This window comes from Neomonachus schauinslandi, chromosome 11 (genome assembly GCF_002201575.2).
Source record: "Neomonachus schauinslandi chromosome 11, ASM220157v2, whole genome shotgun sequence".
NCBI lineage: Eukaryota > Metazoa > Chordata > Mammalia > Carnivora > Phocidae > Neomonachus > Neomonachus schauinslandi.
In genome coordinates this window covers 25,053,517-25,076,283 of record NC_058413.1, presented here as the reverse complement: position 1 = coordinate 25,076,283, position 22,767 = coordinate 25,053,517, and the positions used below count along the sequence as shown (strand labels likewise).

The following is a 22,767-nucleotide window of genomic DNA, read 5'->3' as shown; positions in this document are numbered from 1 at the left end:
TTTAATAATGTTAATAAAGAATAATTGCTGTCAGTGTAGATAATTTTATGATCCATTTCCAGTTTAGTTCAGTTAATGAGAAAATTGTTAAATTCTTATTTAATCACTAGTAAATTGTACAGAAAACCTTAAATTTTTACTCAGGTTTTAGTTCATAAGCTTAGTCTTAAATTTATTCAGCAAATTGGACAGCAGGCATTTTAAATGATGTTAATAAAGTAGAATATTAGGATGACATATTTGGGGTTTTTGTTTTGTTTTGTTTTTAGAGGGGGAAGGGGAAGGGCAGATGGAAAGGGAGAGAAAGAATCTTAAGCAGGCTCCATGCCCAGTGTGGAGCCCAATGTGGGGCTCTGTCTCACAACCCTGAGATCATGACCTGAGCCAAAATCAAGAGTCAGATGCGTAACTGATTGAGCCACCCAGGCGCCCCTATTTGGAGAATTTATTAAAGATTGTCTGGTTTGGCTTCTAATATTTTAGGGTTACTATATGATTTGTTACAAACCAGGATACTTTTGAGGGTGAAAAGGGTGTAGGATATTAAGATTATTTAAACTTATATAAATTTTTGACATTTTAATTTATTGACTGCAAAACATTCATTGATAGATTTTTATTACATTGGTAGACCATTATTTTTCAAAATAATTTTCAAGACTAGAATTCTTTCTGAAAACTAAAATCCATGGATATTAATGCAAAATTTAAAAAAATACTTCCTTTAGGGACACCTGGCTGGCTGAGTTGGTGGAGCATGCAACTCTTGATCTCTGGGTCGTGAGTTCAAGCCCCATTTTGGGAGAGCTTACTTAAAAAAGAAAAAAATGCTTCCTTTTGTTGATACTCCTAAAATTAAAAAATAACAAAGAATAATTATTTTTGGTACTAGTCATGTTCTTCAATCAATTTCTTAGCTGTATCTTACTCTAATATTGTGTCACTAGTGTTTCTCTAAAGAATGTATTCTTTTCTTTTTCAAGAATGTGTATTTTTTCAATATGATTTTATTGTTAGGTCCCTTTCCCCCCTTATTTTTCATTAAATTGCCTGAGTCACCTTCAAAGATGCATTTCACTGTTCCGAAGTTTATGGTTGAAATTTGACATTGTGAGACCTTCAATTGATTCCTCTCTGTAGACTATAACATTTTTAATTGAGAAAATAACCCTCAAAGCTCAGAGGAAATTCACTAAATGGGAGATATTCTCAGTTCTAATATTTTCATGTTGAAATGGGTAAATGACGCATTAAAATGGTAAATGAGTCTGTGTTCCCCGTGAATTAAAAGCTAAATGAATTATAATCCAGTCTATATCTTCTCCCCTTTAAGCTTGTTTTTTAAAGTAGGAGCATGATCTTGAACTGCTGTATGATAATTTTGGTCCTGTGAATGCAGTTTACAGATTTGGTACTTGGCGTGTTGAATGCTATTTGTAATGTCAGACTGGATTTGAATCTTGGCTGGATACCTACTGGTCTTATGATCTTGAGCAAGTCCTTCAACCTTTCTGTGCTTCAGTTTCCTTATCTATACTTGAATAATAATAGCACTTACCTCCTAAGGTTGTTAGGAGAATTAAATGAGTTGACATAGTGCTAGAACAGTGCCTGGCACTTGACTGCCAAACTGTTAGTCAAGGACTTAATGAGTGTTTTTTCTCCCCCTCTGCATTTTTAACTTGTCATTGATTTGGTTTCAGCTTTAGTGTTTCTTATGTATCTTCCTTTCAGACCAAAGTTAATTTGCATATAAGTTAAAGTGTTTATCTTAAAGAATATAGACAGTTTCAAACCATTCAATGGTTGAAACCATGATGGAAGTTTTACTAAGTTTTCTTTCTTTCTTTCTTTTTTTTAAGATATCTTGTCTTAGAGGCTTTATTAACATATAACGTATTATATTTTACTAAGCTTTCAAACCCAATCAGTCATGTGACTCTGCTCCTCTCCATTAACCGCGGTGCGCGCTCCTTCTGTGTCAGCAGCTTTCACACTGTTTGACTTTTACAGAAGAAACTATTTAAACTTACTGATTATTTTTTAACATCACAATCAAAACAGAGTTTTTACCAGCACCTTTAATGGAGTGAATCCCCTCAAATTATTTCTCTGTTGGGAGTTTCTGCTGTACAGATTTTGTCTCTCGACTTCAGCATCTCACATCCTCGGGAGCGCTGGTGAGCTTAGGCGGGCAGTCTTTAGCACATTTGCAGGTGATTCATGTCAGCCTATGGGAATGTCTCTTGTAAAGAAAGAGGCTCCATCCTAGGGGTCTGTGCCTTGGGATGGAGTTCAGCCCGTGTATGGGTGTCTGGAGAAATAGGTGCCACAGGTTTCCCATTTGTTGTCCCATGTTGCTGTCTACTCCTCAGTTCTGCCAGCCTCATGCTGGGCCTTTAGGCACCACTTTCCAACCCTTACCAGCGGATATTCTGAAGTCCACTCTTGATCCATGTTGAGTGTTTTTTTTTTTTTTAAACAAAATTTTTATTTAAAATAATATTAACTCATGTTTTTGACATAATAGTAAAAAAAAATGAGTAGTACATAGAACTAAAACTTTTTAGGATGTGACAAACAGCTAAACAAATTGTTCTTGGGGGGCGCCTGGGTGGCTCAGTTGGTTAAGCGACTGCCTTCAGCTCAGGTCATGATCCTGGAGTCCCGGGATCGAGTCCCGCATCGGGCTCCCTGCTCGGCAGGGAGTCTGCTTCTCCCTCTGCCCCTCCCCCCTCTCATGTGCTCTCTCTCATTCTCTCTCTCTGAAATAAATAAATAAAATCTTTAAAAAAACAAAAAAACAAAAAAACAAATTGTTCTTGGGCTGTTTAGTTTTTTTTCACAGCTTGTAATTCATTACATGTCCTTATATTCTGTACTCATTTCTTATATATATATTTTGCTTCACTGAAGCATTATTTCTGTTCTTCTCCATCAGTAATTAGTGAACTTACAAAGCTTCCTAATTACCATGACTTATGCCTTATTTATTTTTAGAATAGTGCACATACTAATAAGCATCAAATTTAATGTTAATCAGAAATGTCAAGTCCATTTTAGGAGTTATGTTCTTACTTACAGTTACTATATTAGTGAACATCCTACAGCCTCTCATTCTATTATTCATTAAATTATATCTGTAATGAACTTTATTTAATGTAATTGAAAGAGAATAATAAAAATTTTAAAGGAATGACATTTTCTTCCAGTACTGAATTTAAAAACATTGTCATCTGAAGGTCCCCTAGGGACTTCTCTTACTAAGTAAATAAAAATCAGCCCTTTCTTTAAAAGCTAATGCTGCTGAAATGTTTGAAATACATATAAGTTTGTTTTTTTAAACTTCAGTCTTATTTATCCTTTTAATTGGCATTATCTATGAAAGATTGATTAGCTGAGACACCACCGTGTCTCTGATGTACTTACAAAAATTCATGGGGTTTTATTTCTCAGGTTTTGTAAATAGATACATATGGAGAAATTAAGTATAGGGAAAGACAGAAACGAACATTAACCAGAGTAGTTAACCAATTCTGTTTATATGATGGGATATACTTTTTTCCAGAGACTAAGTTTACTGAATACATTTTACATTAAATTAATGTTAGTAATAGGACTAATTTAGGGTACTTAATTCATTGTGAGCTCTTGGAATTTCTAAGCTATTTAACAAGAAACTATCTGGGAAAGACAAATAGTTGAAGTAAACCAGTCTCCTGTTTTTGATTTGTACTGATTGACATCAAAAGGAAGATGGTAATGATTGCTCTTATATATTTGAAAGCTGTCAGAGGAGAAATTCTAGATTTTTTTTTTCAGGATATAGCATTAATAACTGGGATGGGAAGAGTGGTGAAGGAAGGTATACGTGGGGGAAGGTAAGAAAGGACGGTGGTGGGTAGAAGGAGGAGGCAGGCTGACTTGGAAGCAGATTTTAGCTCAAATTAAGAGATCTTTCTAATCAGTACAGAATTATTTAAACTACTTCATATGGTCACGAGCCTTTCCGTCTCTGCAATTATTTTCTTTTTAAAATACAGGTTGAAGAAGGATCTAAAAATATACAACTAGGTTCACTAATTGGTTTGCTAGTTGAAGAAGGAGAAGATTGGAAACATGTTGAAATCCCCAAAGATGTAGGTCCTCCATCACCAGCTTCAAAACTATCAGTGCCTTGTCCCCCACCCGAACCACAAATTTCTCCTCCTGTCAAAAAGGAACACACATTGGGAAAACTGCAGTGAGTATGCTTATTTGGATGCTGATGTTAAAAAGAAAAAAAAAGTTACAGCAGCTTTTAGGATATTTCAGTCATTATATTTAAAACATCTTTGCATCTTATGTAGGAAGTGGCTGATCTTCCCTTTTGCTCTTAGGTGACTGAGGCCTAGGAATGATGCTTTTACTGTCATTGTTCATTCAACAAACAGTTATTGAATACGTGTCATGTTCCAGGTAGTATGAAAGCCCTGCTCACCCGGTGGAGAACAAAGCAAGTAGTCTTTGTCCACGTTGAACTTGAAGAAGTAGGTTTTAGGATTACAGGATGGAATTCAATATACCAGACTTCATATCATGTTTCTGTCCATGGAATTCTAGTTACCGTAATGTGAATTCCAGTTTTAAATGTACAACTGACATAAAATGGAATTACCATCTTAACATGCATTCCTTTACAACTAAATTGCATTTGAGTGTCCAACACAGACTAGAGCTCAATTTTGTCCCTATATAACACCGATACTTAGTAAACACCATTTCACTTCAGCCTTACATAGCTTTAATTGATGGATTCTGAAAATTTTTTTTTTTTTCCAGTTTATTTATTTTTTTATTCTTATGTTAATCCCCATACATTACATCATTAGTTTTAGATGAAGTGTTCCATGATTCATTGTTTGTGCATAACACCCAGGGATTCTGAAAATTTTAACAAGTTCATTTATTTAACATTCTCTATAATTATACAAAATTACTTTTTCTTTATAAGAAAAACTTCTTCATTGAGAAAGGTCCTCTTAAGAACCACTTTTGAACTTAAATAAAAATGCAGACCCTTACCGTTTTAAAAATTTTTTCCTTTAGTTTACCAGTGTCAGTTCTTGTCAGTGTTTTTGAAGTGCTGAGTTGTAAATTTCCATGTTGATGGGGATATAGAGAAACTAGAACCCTCGTGCACTGTTGGTGGGAATGTAAAGTGGTGCAGCCACTATGGAAAACAGTATGGCAATTCCTCAGAAAAATAAGAATAGAATTACCATATGACCCAGCAATTCCTCCTCTGGGTATATACTCAAAAGAATTGAAAGCAGGAACTCAAGGAGATACTTTACAGCCATGTATAGCAGTATTATGCACAGTAGCCAAAAGGTGAGAACAACCCATGTGTCCAAAATATGCTATATACATACAACGGAATGTTACTCAGCTTTGAAAAGGAAGGAAATATTGACACACGTACCATGACATGGATGAACCTTGAAGACATTATGCAAAGTAAAATATGCCAATCACAAAAGAACAGACATTGTGTGGTTCCACTTATGTGAGTTACCTAGAGTAATCAAATTGGTAAAGACAGTGGAATGCTAGCTGCTTGGAGCAGGGGGTGGGGCAGAGAATGGGGAGTTATTGTTCAATGGGTACAGAGTTTCAGTTTGAGAGAATGAAAATTCTGGAGATGGATGGTGGCAGTGGTTGCACAACAGGTTAATTGTACTTAATGCCACTCAATTGTATGCTTAAAAATGTTTAAAATTGTAATTTTTTTGTATGTTTTACCACACAGAAAAAAATGAAGCAACAGTATAGTTAGTTCCTTATTGATGTGTTGGATGAAGAGCCATGTGAAAAATTATTAATCAAAATAGCAGCTCTCTCCTTTTGAATATTTACTCTTATTAAAGGAATATTTTGAAATAGTAACTAATTAAATTTGTATGAAAATGTTTTGGTAGTAAAATAAACCAGATTAGTACAGATTAATTTATTTGTGACTATGGGAATCATTTTAACTTTATTATAAATTTTTATTTTGCTAATTATCGGTAAAACTTGATGTTTTAGGTATATTTGATTCAAATTATGAGTGTTTATTAGTTTCCTTAATCTTCACGTTTTTTTCTTAGGTTCCGTTTAAGTCCAGCTGCCCGTAATATTGTGGAAAAACATGCCCTGGATGCTAGCCAGGGCACAGCCACTGGTCCTCGGGGGATATTCACTAAAGAGTATGTTTGTGCTTCTTGTAACAACCGATTCCATTATTTATCATGATCAGCTTTTTCTGAAAGTATTTAAAGAAGAGCTTATTCAGTGTTAAGATTTAAGAGGACATATACCGTTCTTTTGTATTTTCAATTGCTTTTGTGAGTGCAAAATTATATTCTGTGCAAGGGTTGTTTCAGAGTAATTATAGCATTAGTGAAGAACGGTTCTAATTTGGTAACTAAGCCAGATCCTTAGAAATGGTGATAAATGCAAAAAATTATATGTAGAGTGCAGAGTGGTGAACCTTTATATTGTTTTACGTTTGTTTGAAATAAGCTTGTAATCACATTTAATTTTTTAAAACCTGGAAATATACTTTCAAAAATAATTTCATTCTTATCTGTTTGGATTTTAGCCACTTGTATGATCAAAGTGATTTCCATATGCAGTTGGCTCTTTTTGGATTTCCTTTTCTAGTCAACTGTCCATGAGTTGGCACCATTGTTTAGTACCACACTCTTAATTATAAATATTTTATAGTAAGTTTTAAAATTTGATTGAGTTATCCTTGTTCTTCTTTCTCAATAGACCAGTTTTCTTGGCTGATTCTTATTTTGTTATTTTTCCAAATGAATTTTAAACAATTCATTTGCCCTGCTGGTACAGGGGAATGATGGTGTTTTTATTGGGATTGTATCACATTTTACAATTAACTTGGGGAAGAATTGATATCTTGATGATCCTGAGTCTTCCTATTCAAGAACACTGATGTTTTTCCATTTGTTTACATTTTGTTTCTTTTAAGAGTGTATGAGAACAGATGGCCCCTGCTCTATTGAAACTTAATCAGTGCGGAAGGCAAAGATTAATCCTTTAGACATTTGACTAATGTAAAATTGCTGTAGAGGTATGTGTTATTTTAGAAAGAGAGAGAACAGGGAGAAGGAATGGGGCAGAGGGAGAAAGAGAAAGAGTCTTAAGCAGACTCCACACTGAGCATGGAGCCCAAAGCGACACTGGATCTCAAGACCCTGAGATCATGACCTGAGCTGAAACCAAGAGTTGGATGCTTAACCAACTGCACACCCAGACACCCCTGTATTACATTTCTATTGGCGGTAATGTTAAATTCTTCAAATTGAGCTAACATTTTAAGGCAATATGCTTATTCCCCATTTACTATTGATAAAAAGTGATCAGTAATACTGGCTAAAATTTTTTAAGTTGAGATGAGCAAAGGTTATAAAACTATTAAGTGGCAGTGCTGGACCAACAGAAATTTCTTTTTTTTTCATTGGGTTATTTTACTCTTCATTAAAGCGTTGGTTTAGGGTACCTGGGTGGCTCAGTCAGTGAAGTGTCTGCCTTCGGCTTAGGTCATGATCCCAAGGTCCTGGGATTGAGCCCAGCATTGGGCTCCCTGCTCAGCAGGGAGCCTCCTTCTCTTCTCCCTCTGTCCCTCCTCCCCACTTGTACTCATTCTCTCTTTCCAATAAATAAGTAAATAAATAAATAAATCTTAAAAAGAAAGCACTGGTTTATTTTGGGGCATTTCTTTTATGGCGAGCAATCCAGGTTTAATTCTTAGCTAACCTCATTTATCTGTATTACAGCCTTATTGATTTGTTCATCAGACATGTGTATGTGGTTCTCTTAAACACACACTGTGAGTCCTGCCATACTACTTGAGTTGGAGATCAGCTGTCCTGACCTATGACTGAAAAGTAGTATTCTAGATTGTGAAATTTTAGTTAAAGGGCTTAAAAAGTTTCACTTAGCCATAAAATGTTAAAATTAAGTATCCTCATAGCCAGTTAAGCCTAGTTTTTCCCCCACATCCATCCTATTTGTACCTTGATTTTATTAATCTACCAGTCTATGTTTTAGTAAACTCTCCATAAAAATGGGATAAAGCAACTTTCTTTATAACCAAATAGACTTACCTGTATTTCTGAGGGATAGGGCGGAGAGTCTGTACTTAATTCATTAGTCATTGATCAAGATTTGGTGACATCTTTGGTAAAGTAATCATAGCTGTACCTTAGAAGGATTAATTTTGCATATTTGTAGAAGATACATTGGAGCAGAAAAAAACTTGAGGTTAGGAGATAAATTAATAGGCTTATAAAGTAATTCAGATAAAAGATAAAAAGCTTGAATATAGGTGAAAGAAGTAGAGATTACTGATCTAGACAATGTTATAAGGACAGAATCCAGAAGCTTTCATAAAGGACTGAATGGGGAGCGTAGACCAGGATAGCAACGAATCAAGGAATGAATTTGGGATTCTGGTCTGGACAATGAAATTTTGGCTCCATAAACACAAATAAGGGCTTTGGGAAAGTATTTGTCTTGGTGGAGTGAGTGATATGTTAGCTCTGAAGCCTGTCGTCAGTGCTGACAAGCCCACAGGCATCAGGATCAGTGAGGTGACGGTTACTTGCAGGAGACAGTTCGGGACTCGAGAGGGAGGTTTGGTAGGTAGTAGAGCAGGAGTTATAATTGAGATAATCAGGAGGTAAACTTTTAGAAGGCAGCTTTTCTTGTGTTGGAGGATATCTAGGAGCTGGATAAAAAGTTAAGGAACGTGTGATCTGAGAAAAGTCTTTTGAAGTCGGTTACTAGGTGATATTTTAGAAGGCAGTTCAGTAGTGTGACAGCAGAGGAATGAAATAGCCCTTTCTTCCTTTCTCCCTTCTCTTTCCATATGTGCTTACTATATATATGATGAACAAATAGCACTTTTTTTTTAACCTGAATTGAAGTTATAATAGTAATGTAATATTTATTAAGGAAAACGAAATAGTATTGTCTTGGCTGCATACCCAAAGGAAGCACTATTAAAATAGAGTTATATTTTTAATATTTTTGCCATCTTCCTCCTCCTAATTTCCAGTTGTCTTTCCTGTCCTGATTCTTTAACTCTGCACCGTAAGAGAGTCAACCTTTGGTCTTCAAAATCTGACATATTACAAAAGATTTCATGAGAAAAATCGATCCTGAAGGCATGCATTATTTAGGATTTTTAATTTGTATACTACTAAAGATGCCTGTGTTTTAAGTTTAATATTAAGGTGGACCTCAGAAAAAACTTTGGCTCACTGTCGCCTACAAAAATGTCATCTTCTGATGAGATTGAAAAACTGCAGGCTGAGCTTCCCCCGAAATACCTTAGCACAAATTCTTGAAATTTGGAGGGACATCCTTCCTTCTTTCACTGTCAACTAAAAATGCAAGTAGAATAGAAAAATTAGTTCCAACTGCTGAGGAAGTGCCTCTGATCCAGTGTGTTTATGAAGTAAATCCTCAGTGTTAGGGTTGCTATTTTAAATGTTGCAGTAGAGCAAACATATTGCCCAAACATATTGCTCAGAGTGTATGTTGCGCAAAAGCATATAGACTTGACTTTGCCTGTGTATGTAACTATTTTAGGAAAGCTAGTGCTGGGGCCACAGTTAGAGACAGAATACATTTAAGTTCTTTGCCAGTAACCTAACATCTTTTGTGTATCTGTGTCTTAAATCATAGTTGTAGTTAATGTTTGTATTCATATCACAGCATCAAAACTGATAGGTGTGACAGGTGAGCGTCTAGCAGGTTTGCAGTATTTCTTTTTAAAACTAGGTTATAGGGGTGCCTGGGTGGCTCATTCCTTAAGCGTCTGCCTTCGGCTCGGGTCATGATCCCAGGGTCCTGGGATCAAGCCCCGCATCGGGCTCCCTGCTCAGTGGGAAACCTGCTTCTCCCTCTCCCACTCCCCCTGCTTGTGTTCCCTCTTACTGTGTGTCTCTGTCAAATAAATAAATAAAATCTTAAAAAAAAAAAAAAGAAGAAGAAATTATTTAAATAAATAAATAAATAAAACTAACTTATAGCCCACCCAAATGAATTACTCTTTAAGGGATCCTGGTAAAGAAGGTTCTACCCTGAGTGAACTACCAGGGTATCTTCTGCCTTTATGCAGAAGTGTGACGTATTTGTTTTTCTCCTAATTTTTAGAGCTTTTCATGCCCACCTCATTCTTCAAGTAGAATCTGATTCATTATTTCATGGACAGAAATTATTAAAAGCATTCTCTGCATTATAGAAACTAAATTGTTGGCTGTTATTAAACAGTAATTAACATTTATACTTTATGAGGTATGTAAGTGTAAAATCAGCAGTGAAAGTTTACTGTGAAGCGGTGGCCAGAACTGATTTTCTGTTTACTTGGTAATGATTAATGACTTCTCCTTACTTTTATTCTTTACCAAGAGCAGTTTTACCCAAGAATCTTAGTTACTACAAGAATGAAACTAAATTGCCTATTTCTTGATAAAATAGTATTAGTTATGCTGATAATGAAATAAAAATGTGTCTGTTTAATGTGACCGATCTTTTCTTATATAGACATATTCAGGCGTTAATATTTTAGTATTTATGTTCAGTTGTTATTTTTGTTTGTTTATTTTTAACTGATGCCTGAGAGTAAACTGGTGATCCCCATATAAAGAAATGGATGTGTTTTGGATATGTCACTCTGATGCTAAACTTTAATTTGATTTAAAACCCAGATTAGTAATAGGTTTTATTAGATGTATTTAATTACCTTATGTAATAGAAAGGGACTAGTAATGTTAGGCTATGACTTGTAAGAGCTCTTAAAAGCTAAATATCTTTTGTTGAAGGCATTTTTTCTGAATCAACAGAAAAATCAGTGCTCATTTTTTTTAAGATTTTATTTATTTTATTTTAGAGAGAGAGCGCAAGCAAGCGGGGGGAGGGGCAGAGGGAGAGAATCCTCAAGCAGATTCCCCGCTGAGCACGGAGCCCGACATGGGGCTCAGTCCCCCCGACCCTGAGATCATGACCTGAGCTGAAATTAAAAGTTGGGTGCTCAACCAACTGAGCCACCCAGGCGCCCCCCAGTGCTCATATTTTTATTTATCTGGCTAGGGTTTTGGCTCATGGCATAAGTCCCCAGAAAGGATGTTGGCAGCCATTTCCTTCACATTTAAATGTTACCATAAGTAACTGGAAAATGGTGCTTTTGGTTAGGAGTGTAGGTAACTTCCAAAGAGAGGTAAGCTTGTTGTCAAAAGCCTCAACAACATATAAGGTCATTCCCTAGGCCACGTACCTCCTCGTCACCCTCGTTCTTTCCATTCCCGTCACCGTGTTGTGTGGCACATGGTCTGAGAACCAGCATGGCCTCCAGTTATGCCCACACCGCTTTTTGTGTGACGGGTTGGAGGCCATGGTCGTGAGGTCCTACATTTAGCTTTAGATTAGGCAGATCACATTTTGTCATTCAGTCCCAGACTTGCTGTTAATCTGAGATGTACTGGATTCTATCCTAGTCTGTTCATGTGAGAAGAAAGTATTTTGACTCTGCCTTGGTTCATATTGGCATATTATGTGCACATGTGTGAGAAGAGTAGTAGCAAATGCACAGGCTCTGGAGTTGGCCATACCTGGGTTTGATGCCAGCCCTGGCTTCACCTTTCAGCCCTCTCCTCCTTGTTCACTGCTCTTTCCACACTGGCCTGCCTTCTGTTTCTAGAAGCAGCTGTATTTTCCCTGCCTAGAAACATACTTTCCCCAGCTCTTCTTGTGGCTTGCTCCTTCGCGTCATTCCACACAAATACCACGTCCTCGGGCCTTCCCCGACCATCCGTCCTCTTTTCAAAGAGCCCCTCCTCTCACCTGTCACTCATGTCGTTATTCTGCTTTATTTTCTTCATAGCACATCACTACTGTCATTTGTTTGCCTGATTAATATAGACTTTTCTGTGGAATAAAGTGTCTTGTTTCACGCTGTATCCTCAACACCTGCAGTAGAGGAGGTGCTTGAGAAATACTGACTTACACTTGGAATTTAACCTCTCTAAGCCTACTTACTCATCGATGGATTGGGAGTAATAATACCTCCCTCACAGGGCTGGTGTAAGATTACATAATTAACATAAGCACAGTACAGGCTGAAGAGGCTCATTACTTTTACTCCCACTTTCAGTGCTTATCAGGGATCCAAGATGGTTAAACATTTAAGAGTTCTTCTGTCAGTCTGACCTCTCTTGTTAAATGTCAGCTCTTTAATTTTGGAACAAGTAAGTTCATTGTTCTTAGTGTTAACTCCATGGACCCCTTTTTGGACTGGGTATAAAGCATGGACTCTCCTAACTAAAAACGGTATCAGTACTATGGGGGGTTCCTTTAATAATGTGCCCCAGGTTGGAACATGCTTGCCTGGTTCAGTTTTCTGTTACTGCATAACAAATTACTACAAACTTAGCAGCTTAAAACAGTACCTGTTTATTATCTAACAATTTTGTAGGTCAGAAGTCAGGACCCAGCATGGCTGGGTTCTTAGCTTCCGGTCACGAGGTTGAAATGAAGGTTTTTGGCCAGGGCTAGGGTCTCATCTAAAGGTTGGATGGAGTCCTCTTCCAGGCTTATATGGTTGTTGGCAGAATTCAGTTCTATCTATCAGAACTCAGTCGATCTATCAGAATTCAGTCTTTGAGACTCTGGCGCCCCTGGTTGGCTTTTAGCCAAGGACTGGTCCCAGCTCCTGGAGGCCTCCCTCAGGTCCTTGCCACGTACTCATCTCCACAAATGCCTATTCCCTTTTCCAGTGCCAACAGGAGAATCTCTCTCAATTCAAATCTCTTCTTCCAGGAATTCCTGGTTCCTTTTAAAGGGCTTAACTGATATGTCTGATCCCACCAGGGTAATTTTACTTTTGCTTTTTGATGAACTTAATGCCAACTGATTGAGGACCTTAATTAGGTCTGCAAAGTCCATCACCGTTGTCTTGTAATGTAACCTAATCATGGGAGCCCATCCATCATCCTCAGGGTTTGTTTAGGGGAGGATGATTGTCATTTCTAATATGCCCAGCAGATGCTAGGTTTTCCCCCTCATAATTCTTTTGATAAACAGTAATAAATAAACTGTGTTTGAGAAATTTAAGGAATGTAATTTGTCTTTTTTTTTTTTTTAAAGATTTTATTTATTTATTTGACAGAGAGAGAGATAGCGAGAGCAGGAACACAAGCAGGGGGAGTGGGAGAGGGAGAAGCAGGCTTCCTGCCAAGCAGGGAGCCCGATGTGGGACTCGATCCCAGGATCCTGGGATCATGACCTGAGCCGAAGGCAGATACTTAACGACTGAGCCACCCAGGCGCCCTGTAATTTGCCTTTAAATTTGTGTCACCATGATGTTGTTTTTAGATTATGTAAAACCTTTTTAAAGAAATTTTTAGATTAAAAACATTTTTTAAGCTCTTTCCGCCATCTTTCTGTGCCGCCGTAATGGTGCGCATGAATGTCCTGGCAGATGCTCTCAAGAGCATTAACAATGCTGAAAAGAGAGGCAAATGCCAGGTTCTTATTAGGCCGTGCTCCAAAGTCATCGTCCGGTTTCTCACTGTAATGATGAAGCATGGTTACATTGGCGAATTTGAAATCATTGATGATCACAGAGCAGGGAAAATTGCTGTGAACCTCATGGGCAGGTTAAACAAGTGTGGAGTGATCAGCCCCAGATTTGATGTACAATTGAAAGATCTAAAAAAATGGCAGAATAATCTGCTCCCATCCTGCCAGTTTGGTTTCATTGTACTGACAGCCTCAGCTGGCATCATGGACCATGAAGAAGCAAGACGAAAATACACAGGAGGGAAAATCCTGGGATTCTTTTTTCTAGGGATGTAATACATATGTGCAAATAAAATGGCACAATGGGGGAACAAAAAAGAAAACATTTTTTAAAATGTAAAATTTTGTTTTTGGAAAGGGTTCTTTTGAATTGTCAGATATTATAATTTTTGCAAAAGCCATTTTGTTTAAGAGATTGTATTACTTCATACCCACTATAACTTAGCATAGATTGAAAGCTTGATATATGTAGTAATCTAATTAAATCCTTTTAAAAACCAAAGATACCTTTAATGCAAGTTAAGTCTATTACTAGTTTAGTTATCTTTCATTCTGAATGATGCTGTGGGTTAGGTTTATTTCATTGGATGGTGCTGACAACGTATTGAGCAATATAAAATGGTGTGATTTCCTGGCCGTAAAAAGGGTAATTTGCACTAGAAAATCCAATGATTTAGTAAATATCCTAATGAAAGTTGTAATGAACTTGACATTTTCTGAATGCCATGTGAAAATTGACAAGTATAAAAAATAAGACTATGGTTTAATTTATGAATTGTTCATCTATCAGATGATACCCCCCTCAAAAAAAGACTAATTTCTTTTTTAAAGATACCTACACCCAATACTTTGATAAATTTGAATTGTTTAGTTTTTGAAAATGTCCAAGTATTGTAGTGGGTGAATAATGTGAATCAGCAGACCAGATAAGATTTGCTTGCTTAACTCAAATCATTCATTTTGCATTATTTTAGCCTTAACATCTCTCTAGTTCAGTACCTTCCCCCCACACCTCATCTCTGCTTTCTGAACATTCTGTTCCTTGTTGCTAATCATGGTTCTCTATCTGTAATCTTCAGGGATGCTCTCAAACTGTTCCAGTTGAAAGAAACGGGCAAGATTACCGAATCCAGACCCACCCCAGCCCCTCCAGCCACTCCCACAGTGCCTCTGCCCGCACAGGCCATACCTACGCCACCTTATCCACGGCCAATGATCCCACCGCTATCAACTCCTGGACAACCTAATGTAGCGGTAATATCATTTGAGTAGATTTGGGGTTTTTTTTCAGATTTCAGTGAGAAAGAAAACAAGAACCATTACTGTCTCATTTACAAGTGATTCTACCAGTCCATTTTAGTAGTAGCTGAAAGTGATAAAGAGGAAATACTCCAAATGCTTTGTTTTGCAGACTCCTAGCGCAAACCCGATTCGTTTGTATGGTGCTAACTTCCAAATTCAGTGCTGTATGTGTATGCTCTGTAATTACGGTACTTTTCATGTAGCTTTTCTTGGGTGTGGTACTATTAATTGGTAGCTGCCACTAGCCCTCTTCTGTGGCTGTTTGATTTTGACTGAGGGAGTGGATAGTCTCACTGTGAAGAACTACAGAGACTGCACTGCTAGACATTCTTTCTCAGATGCAGGCAGTGTAACAGCCCCTTTTTTGTTGTCAAAATATTCCATTTTTGCCTCTTTTTACCTCCTTCTCCCAGTATCTTTCATGTCATTTGCTTCCAATCAGAAGAAATGCAGGATAATCAGGTTCATGTAAAACTGAATGGGCACTTAGAAACTAAACACACAAACCTATCCTGCTCTTTCTCATGGAGAGATATATTTCAGTATATTTTAAAATAGTTGCAAACAGTATAAATTTCATGGGAAACAAAATTTTTTAGTGTAAATTCATGATTCATGACTGCACATACAAAACATTTATTTGTAATCAAATCTTACATTTTTAAGAAGTGGGTTATTCAAATTAAGAAGATAAACCTGACTTTGAAATTTTAATGGTATATAGTGAGTATTTATTCTATTTGAACAAGTACTCTGCCAAAATAAAATGTTTAGTTTCCTAAGAAATCACGTGTATTTTTAGCTGCTTAGTTTTTATTCTGAAGTGATTGTGATCTGGTCCCAGAATGGAGCGAAGGACAACGAAGGAATCACATGTAGTTTAAGGTCCATCCTGCTTTTGTTAAAGGTTCAAGGAACAGAGTGGAAAAGCTACAGTAGAGTTACAGGAAGATTTTATTATCTCACCTATACTTTATATTGTGAAGTTTTAGGAAATAGGGTACTCATGTGATTTCTTTTTTAAATTAACAAACCAAAATAGAAATAGTTTGGCAGATTATCCTATAAATATATTGAATTATCTTTTTCTACTGCATGCCATTTATAAGTAAGAATTGTCTATTGTTGGTTTGTTGAATTATTGTATGCTTTGAGTTTTATTAAGAAGTGGTATTTGTAATAGAAGCTGCTTACAGGTGGTATGTGTGTGTGTCTGTCTCTCTGTCTCTGTTTCACACACATACACACACACGGGAGAATTATTCATGACTTGGAAGATTTCTTTTTGATCATCTTAAACATAGTAACATAAGACAACCCATTTATAACTAAAACATGAATTTTACTATTTTCTACAATCATGTACTATTAAGTTAAAACTCTTTGGATTTCTTATATTCCTCCGTATACTAAGAATTTTTACTAGTACTTTTCCTATATTAATCTTTAATTATTACCAAAAGCTAAGTCACTGAGCCTAGATTTTAGCTATGGAGTTTGTTTTTTCCACTTCCATATTTATGGCTTAATGGACAAATTGCAATTTCTTTACAGGGCACATTCACTGAGATCCCTGCTAGCAATATTCGAAGAGTTATTGCCAAGAGGTTAACTGAATCTAAGAGTACTGTACCACATGCATATGCTACTGCTGACTGTGACCTTGGAGCTGTTTTAAAAGCTAGACAAAGTCTGGTCAGAGGTTAGTAAAGTTAAATTTACTTAATACAATACACATGCTAACTGTCATGAAATCCTTTACTTGTAAAGGCACACTGTATAGCTTTTTATTTCAGTTTCATCATCTGGATGTATTTTAGTGCTTGAGAAGAGAATTGGCTCACTTTTCCTGTAAGAAACAAACTGGTTCCCTAGTACTGAGTAAATCATGCTTTTTGGTACGATACCTAAATAAAGCAGTCCTTATTAACATTCTAGAAAGTACAAAATCCCAAACTTAATGTTTTAGATGTTATGTATATCTTAGATATTCCTCTGCTTTATACAAATTTTAATTTTGTATTTATTCTTCAAAGTGAACTTTCAGGTTATGAAATTTGCAGTGTACCTCCCAGCAATCAGTTAAAACTAAGGTTGCTGGGAGACATAATGAATTTTTAGCGTGAACGGATGTTTTCTTTCTTTCTTTCCAGTCTGTGTGGTTTTTATTTCATTCTCGTGCTTTGTTGTGCTGGCTAAGACCTCTGGTACAGTAATGAATGTCGTGGTGAAAGCGGACTTTTGCCTTGTTCTTGATCTTAGGAAAAACATTCCATCTTTAACATCAGCTGTAGGTTTTTTGTAGATTCCTTATTTTAGGTTGAGGAAATTTATATTCCTAATTTGCTGAGAGTTTTAAGCATAAATGGATGTTGAATTTTATCATATGCTTTTGTGCATCTTTTGAGATAATCTTTCCTTTTTCACTCTGTTATTTTGGTCAGTTATATTGGTTGATTTCCAGATGTTGAATTAACCTTGTATTCCCCATATAAAACTCATTAATCATTATTTTTCTCATCTATTTATTGGTCTCATTTTCTAAAATTTTGCTAAGAATTGGGGCGCCCAAGTGGCTCAGTCGGTTAAGTGTCTGCCTTCAGCTCAGGTCATGATCCCAGGGTCCTGGGGTCGAGCCCCACATCGGGCTCCCTGCTCAGCGGGAAGCCTGCTTCTCCCTCTCCCACTCCCCCTGCTTGTGTTCCCTCTCTCTCCCTCTGTCAGAGAAATAAAAATCTCAAAAAAATAAATAAAGTAAATTTGCTAAGAATCATTATACCTGTGCACATGAGAAAACCCTGTAGTTTACCTTCTTTTGAAGATACTTTTTTCTGTGTTTGTTACCAGATCTCACAGAATGAGTTGGAAATGTTTCCTTCTCCTTTATTTTCTGGAAGAGTTTGGGTAGAATTAGTTTATTTCCTTTCTAATTGTTTGGTAGAATTCACCATTGAAGCTATCTAGGCCTGTGATTTTCTTTGTGGGGAGATTTTTAACTATGAATTCAATTTTTAAAAGTACGTATAAGTTCTCTGTTGGTTCTTGAATGAGCTTTAGTAGTTTTTGTCTTTCAAGGAATTTGTTTATGTTATCTAAGTAATGAAATTTACAGTAGTCCCCCTCATCTGCAGGAATACATTCCAGGACCCCCAGTGGATGCCTGCAACCCCTGATGGTACAAAATCCTGTATATACTATGTTTTCTCCTATGCATACATACTTATGATAAACTTTAATTTAAAAATTAGACACAGTGAGAGATTAACAATAATAATAAAATAGAACAATTATAATGATATGCTGTAATCAAAGTTAGGTGAATGTGGTCTCTCTGTCTCTAAATATCGTACTGTACTCACCGTTCTTGTGATGCTGAGATAACATGCCCACATGATGAGATGACATGAGGTAAATGACGTAGGCATTGTGACATAGCATTAGGCTACTCGTGGCCATCTGACAATAAGTCAGGAGGATCATCTGCTTCTGGGCTTTTGACCACAGGTGGCTGAAACTGGAAAGCAGAACCGTGAATAAGGGGGTCTATCGTATTGGCATAAAGCTGTTCATAATGTTACCTTATTATACTCCTAACATCTATGTAATCTGAAGTGATATCCTCATTTTCAATATTAGTAATTTGTGGCTTCTTACTTTCTTGATCAAGCTGGCTGGAGATTTATCAGTTTTATTGATCTCTTCAAATAAGAAGCCATGTTTGATTTCATTAACTTTCTCCATTTTTATAATTTTCTTTTCATTGATTTCTGCTCTTAACCTTTATTCTTTTTTTCTGTTTGCTTTCAGTTTAATTTGCTCTTTTGTTTTCTGGTTTCTTAAGGTGAAAGCTGAGGTCAATATAATATAATAAACCTTATTCCTAACATAAGCATATAAGGCTTTTAAGGTCCCTTTTGGCAGTGCTTTAGATGAATTCCACAAAATTTGATGTGTTTTATTTTTCTTTACATTCAATTCAAGATGTTTTCTGTTTTTCCTTGTGATATCTTTTTTGATCCATGAATTATTTCGAATGTAAGTATAATTTCCAAATATTGGGGGACTTTTCAGCCTTTCTTTTATGATTTCTTCCTTAGCTCCATTGTGCTTAGAGAACATTCTTTGTATGATTGAAATATTTTTAAATTTTTTGAGATTTTATAGTCATAATATGGTCTATCTTGATGAATGTTTCATGTGTATTTGAGAAGAATGTGTGTTCTACTTTTTTTTTTTTTTTTAAGATTATTTATTTATTTGAGAGAGAGAAAGCAGAGCAAGCAGGAGAGAACATGAGTCAGGGGGAGGGGCAGAAGGAGAGGGAGAAGCAGGCTTCCTGCTGAGCAGGGTCCTGAGATCATGACTGCACCAAAGGCAGATGTTTAACTGACTGAGCCACCCAGGCACCCCTCTACTTTTTTTTTTAAGATTTTATTTATTTATTTTGAGAGAGAGAGCCCACAAGCAGGGGGAGGGGCAGAGGCGAGAGGGAGAAAGAGAAAGAAAGAATCTCAAGCAAACTCTGCACTGAGTGCAAAGCCCAACGTGGAGCTCGAAATCACAACCCTGAGATCATGACCTGAGCTGAAATTGAGTCGATGCTTAACCGACTGAGCCACCCACATAGCCCCTGAAAAGAATGTGTATTCTACTTTTTTTTTTTTTTTTTTAAAGATTTTATTTATTTATTTGAGAGAGAGAGACAGAGAGAGAGCATGAGAGAGGGGAGGGTCGGGAGGGTCAGAGGGAGAAGCAGACTCCCTGCCAAGCAGGGAGCCCGATGCGGGACTCGATCCAGGGACTCCAGGATCATGACCTGAGCCGAAGGCAGTCCCTTAACCAACTGAGCCACCCAGGCGCCCTGTGTATTCTACTTTTGAGGAGTGTTCTTTAAATGTCAGGTGAGGTTGGCTGGTAGTAGTGTTCATGTCTTTTATATCCTTACTGGTTTCCTGTGTGCTATCAATTCTTGGAAGAAGAGTGTTGAAACTCCCAATTATAATTATGGATTCGTCTATTTCCCCTTTGAGTTCTGTCAGTTTTTACATCATTTTGAAGATCTGTAATTAGGCACATAACACATTTAGGGTTTTGATGTGTTCCTGATGAATAGATGTATCATGGAATGTCCCTGTCCACTCCGGGTGTAATCTTTCTTACCCCAAAGCCTTCCTTATCTGATATTGATACAGTTAGTCCAACTTTCTTTGATTAATGTTTTTATATCTTTTTATATTTTTTTTTTTTACTGCTAACTTATCTGTCTCTTTATATTTAAACTGACTTCTTGCAGACAGCATATAATTTTTCTTTGTTTTTTGTCTAATCCTATACTGTCTTTTAAGTATTTAGACCATTCACATTTCATAATTTTGTCCTTTCTTTTTGCTTTGTACTATTTTCCTTTGTACCATTTTGTCCTTTGTTTTTATTTGTCCCATCTCTTCTTCCTTTTTTTTTTCCCTGTTTCCTTGCCTTTTTTTGGATTGGTTACCTTTTAAGTTTTGATTCCATTTTATTTCTATTTTACCTTTCTCTCTCTTTTGTGGTGGTTTCCTTAAGGTTTACAATATAATTCTTTAACTCATCACAGTCTACCTTCAAATTTTTATCACATCCCTTCATGTGTAATGTAAGAACTTTACAGCAATATATTACATTTTCCCCCTTCTATCCTTTGTGCTGTTGTTGTCATGTTTTATTTCTACCTATGGTGTAAGCCCCAGCATATATGTTTGATGGTTTTTTTGCTTTAGCAAATCAACTGTGTTTTAAAGAATTTTAAAAATGAGGGGCACCTGGATGGCTCAGTAGGTTGAGCATGTGACTCATGATTTCAGCTCAGGTCATGATCTCAGTGTCATGAGATCAAGCCCCATATCCAGCTCTGTGCAGAGCATGGAGCCTGCTTGGGATTTTCTCTCCCTCTGCCCTTACCCCCTGGCTTGTGCACTTGCTTGCACATGCTCTCTCTCTCATAACAAACAAACTGTGTTTATCCTGTTTGGGTTTCTCTCAGCTTCTTGGATTTGTGGTTTGTTGTCTTTCATTGATTTTGGAAAGCTCCTAGCCATTAGTTTTCACTATATTTTCTGCTCCATGTGTTTTATTTTTGGAACTCTGATTATAAATGTTCAACTGTTTGAATTGTCCAAAGCTCTTAGATCCCCTATTCTTTTTTTGTTCATCCTTTTTTTTTTCTCTTTGTGTTTCTGTTTGGATAATTTTTGTTGATCTAGCTTCAATGTCACTGACTCTTTTCTCAGCTATGTTTAGTCTGTGAAGCTTAACGAAAAATTATTTATCTTTGATTGCATGTTTTTTTCCCCTAACTCTCCATTGGAATGTTTCTAGAGTTTCCATCTCTCTGCTGATATCCCCATCTGTTCATGCGCATTGTCCCGTACTTTGTCCCATATTTTCCCATACTCTGACAGTGGTTAATCATTTCATGTGTTTGTCCTTCTTCAGAGGGGAATCCTTACCCTTGACATTCAATTCACTTGTTTGCCTTGTAACCTCGACTCCCTAACAGACTCAAGAGAAGTTACGATTTTGTAACTTCTCCTGCTTTTTCCCCTACCCTAATAGGGTGGGAAAAATGTTCTCTTGTGGCTTTCTACATCTTAAGAGACAGCAGGACTGGTATTTCAGTTTAAATACAGACTTTGAAGAATTCATATGAAGACAACCTGACAGCTTTTAAAAGTTCAAGGAAATAAATGGAAAGCTTACTTCAGAGAAAACTAACAATATTCAAAAAGTTAATCCTGGAAGCTCCCCTTATAGGTTTTAAGTGTACTTGCTTAGTCATGATACAGAGATCATTAGGGGAATAATTTTCCTGCTTTCTTCCTTTCATGAGGCAGAAGAGAGTACTATTTCAGTGGAGAGATGGATTAGTTTAGTATCTTTTCATCATCCAAGCTTTGTATGTCCTTGCAACTAGGAAGTTTCTAGGGGGTCTCCAAAGAGCCCACGTTATTTATCTTCAATCCTCTTTCTTATATAGTTATATAACATTCTGTAAGCATGTTTACACTGTTTTGTAATGGTATGCAAATGAAAATATTTAATATTCCCTCAGAAACTATTTCCTATTCTCAGTGTCACCAACAATCTCCTTACTATATATTTGAAAATTTCCATAATAAGGAGTTAAAAATAAAAGATCTTGAAAAAAAAATCTCCCTTGTACTTTTTTGATTTTCAATGCCTGTTAGAAATGTCATGTGAGAAATTGGACATGTAAGTCTGAAACTCCTGATGCGTCAGGATAAGAGGTAGCATTTGAAGGAATCATCACTATATGAATGGTATCAAAACCCTGGAACAGAAAGTTCTTGCCTGGGAAGATGCCACCATTAAGAGGAAGGGACGGAAAATGAGTGAGTGGCAAAGAGTGGAAGAAAACACAGGAGAGTACAGTGACATAGAAGCCAGTAAGAAGAAATGTTTCATGATGAAGAAAGTGATCAGCTCCAGAGTACAAAATGTTGGATATGATGAGGGCAGAGAATTTAGGTGAGCACTGTGGACTCCGGCAGTAGATAGGGAATCATCAGCTGGTGGGTGGTGTGGGAAGTTTTCACTGTGGCTACCTATAGATAAAGTGCGAAGGAGGTTGAGGGAGCCATGAAAGGTAAGCATAATGGGTTCATCAAATATGTCCTCATACTTGAATTTATGCAGACCATATCTTTTGTATGTGGTTATCATTAAAATTCTGTAAGCACTGGAAATCCACTTCTATTTCTACTCCTAAAGGGGTTTTAAACAAGCAAACAAAAATATTTATATCTCTGGAAATCTGGATTAAAAGAACTAGGGATT

General features: G+C 36.6%; 2 protein-coding genes across 5 annotated transcripts in view; both read left to right on the top strand.

Annotated features, from left to right (window-relative positions):
- The window catches only part of PDHX (pyruvate dehydrogenase complex component X), a 120,801-nt gene that overhangs the window by 84,958 nt on the left and 13,076 nt on the right, over nucleotides 1-22,767 (top strand). For 3 of the 4 annotated variants that reach the window (XM_044919659.1, XM_044919660.1, XM_044919658.1), the window contains 4 exons: nucleotides 4,044-4,243; nucleotides 6,132-6,230; nucleotides 14,712-14,886; nucleotides 16,489-16,636. The exons of the other annotated variant lie outside the window; for it this stretch is intronic. In XM_044919659.1, the coding sequence (XP_044775594.1) occupies nucleotides 4,044-4,243; nucleotides 6,132-6,230; nucleotides 14,712-14,886; nucleotides 16,489-16,636 (622 nt within the window). The remainder of the gene's footprint in view (nucleotides 1-4,043; nucleotides 4,244-6,131; nucleotides 6,231-14,711; nucleotides 14,887-16,488; nucleotides 16,637-22,767) is intronic. 4 annotated transcript variants of the gene reach the window in all.
- Nucleotides 13,504-13,908, top strand: LOC110576272 (40S ribosomal protein S15a-like). The gene has a single exon (XM_044919523.1). The coding sequence runs from the start codon at nucleotides 13,507-13,509 to the stop codon at nucleotides 13,906-13,908; it is 402 nt and encodes a 133-aa protein (XP_044775458.1). The 5' UTR covers nucleotides 13,504-13,506.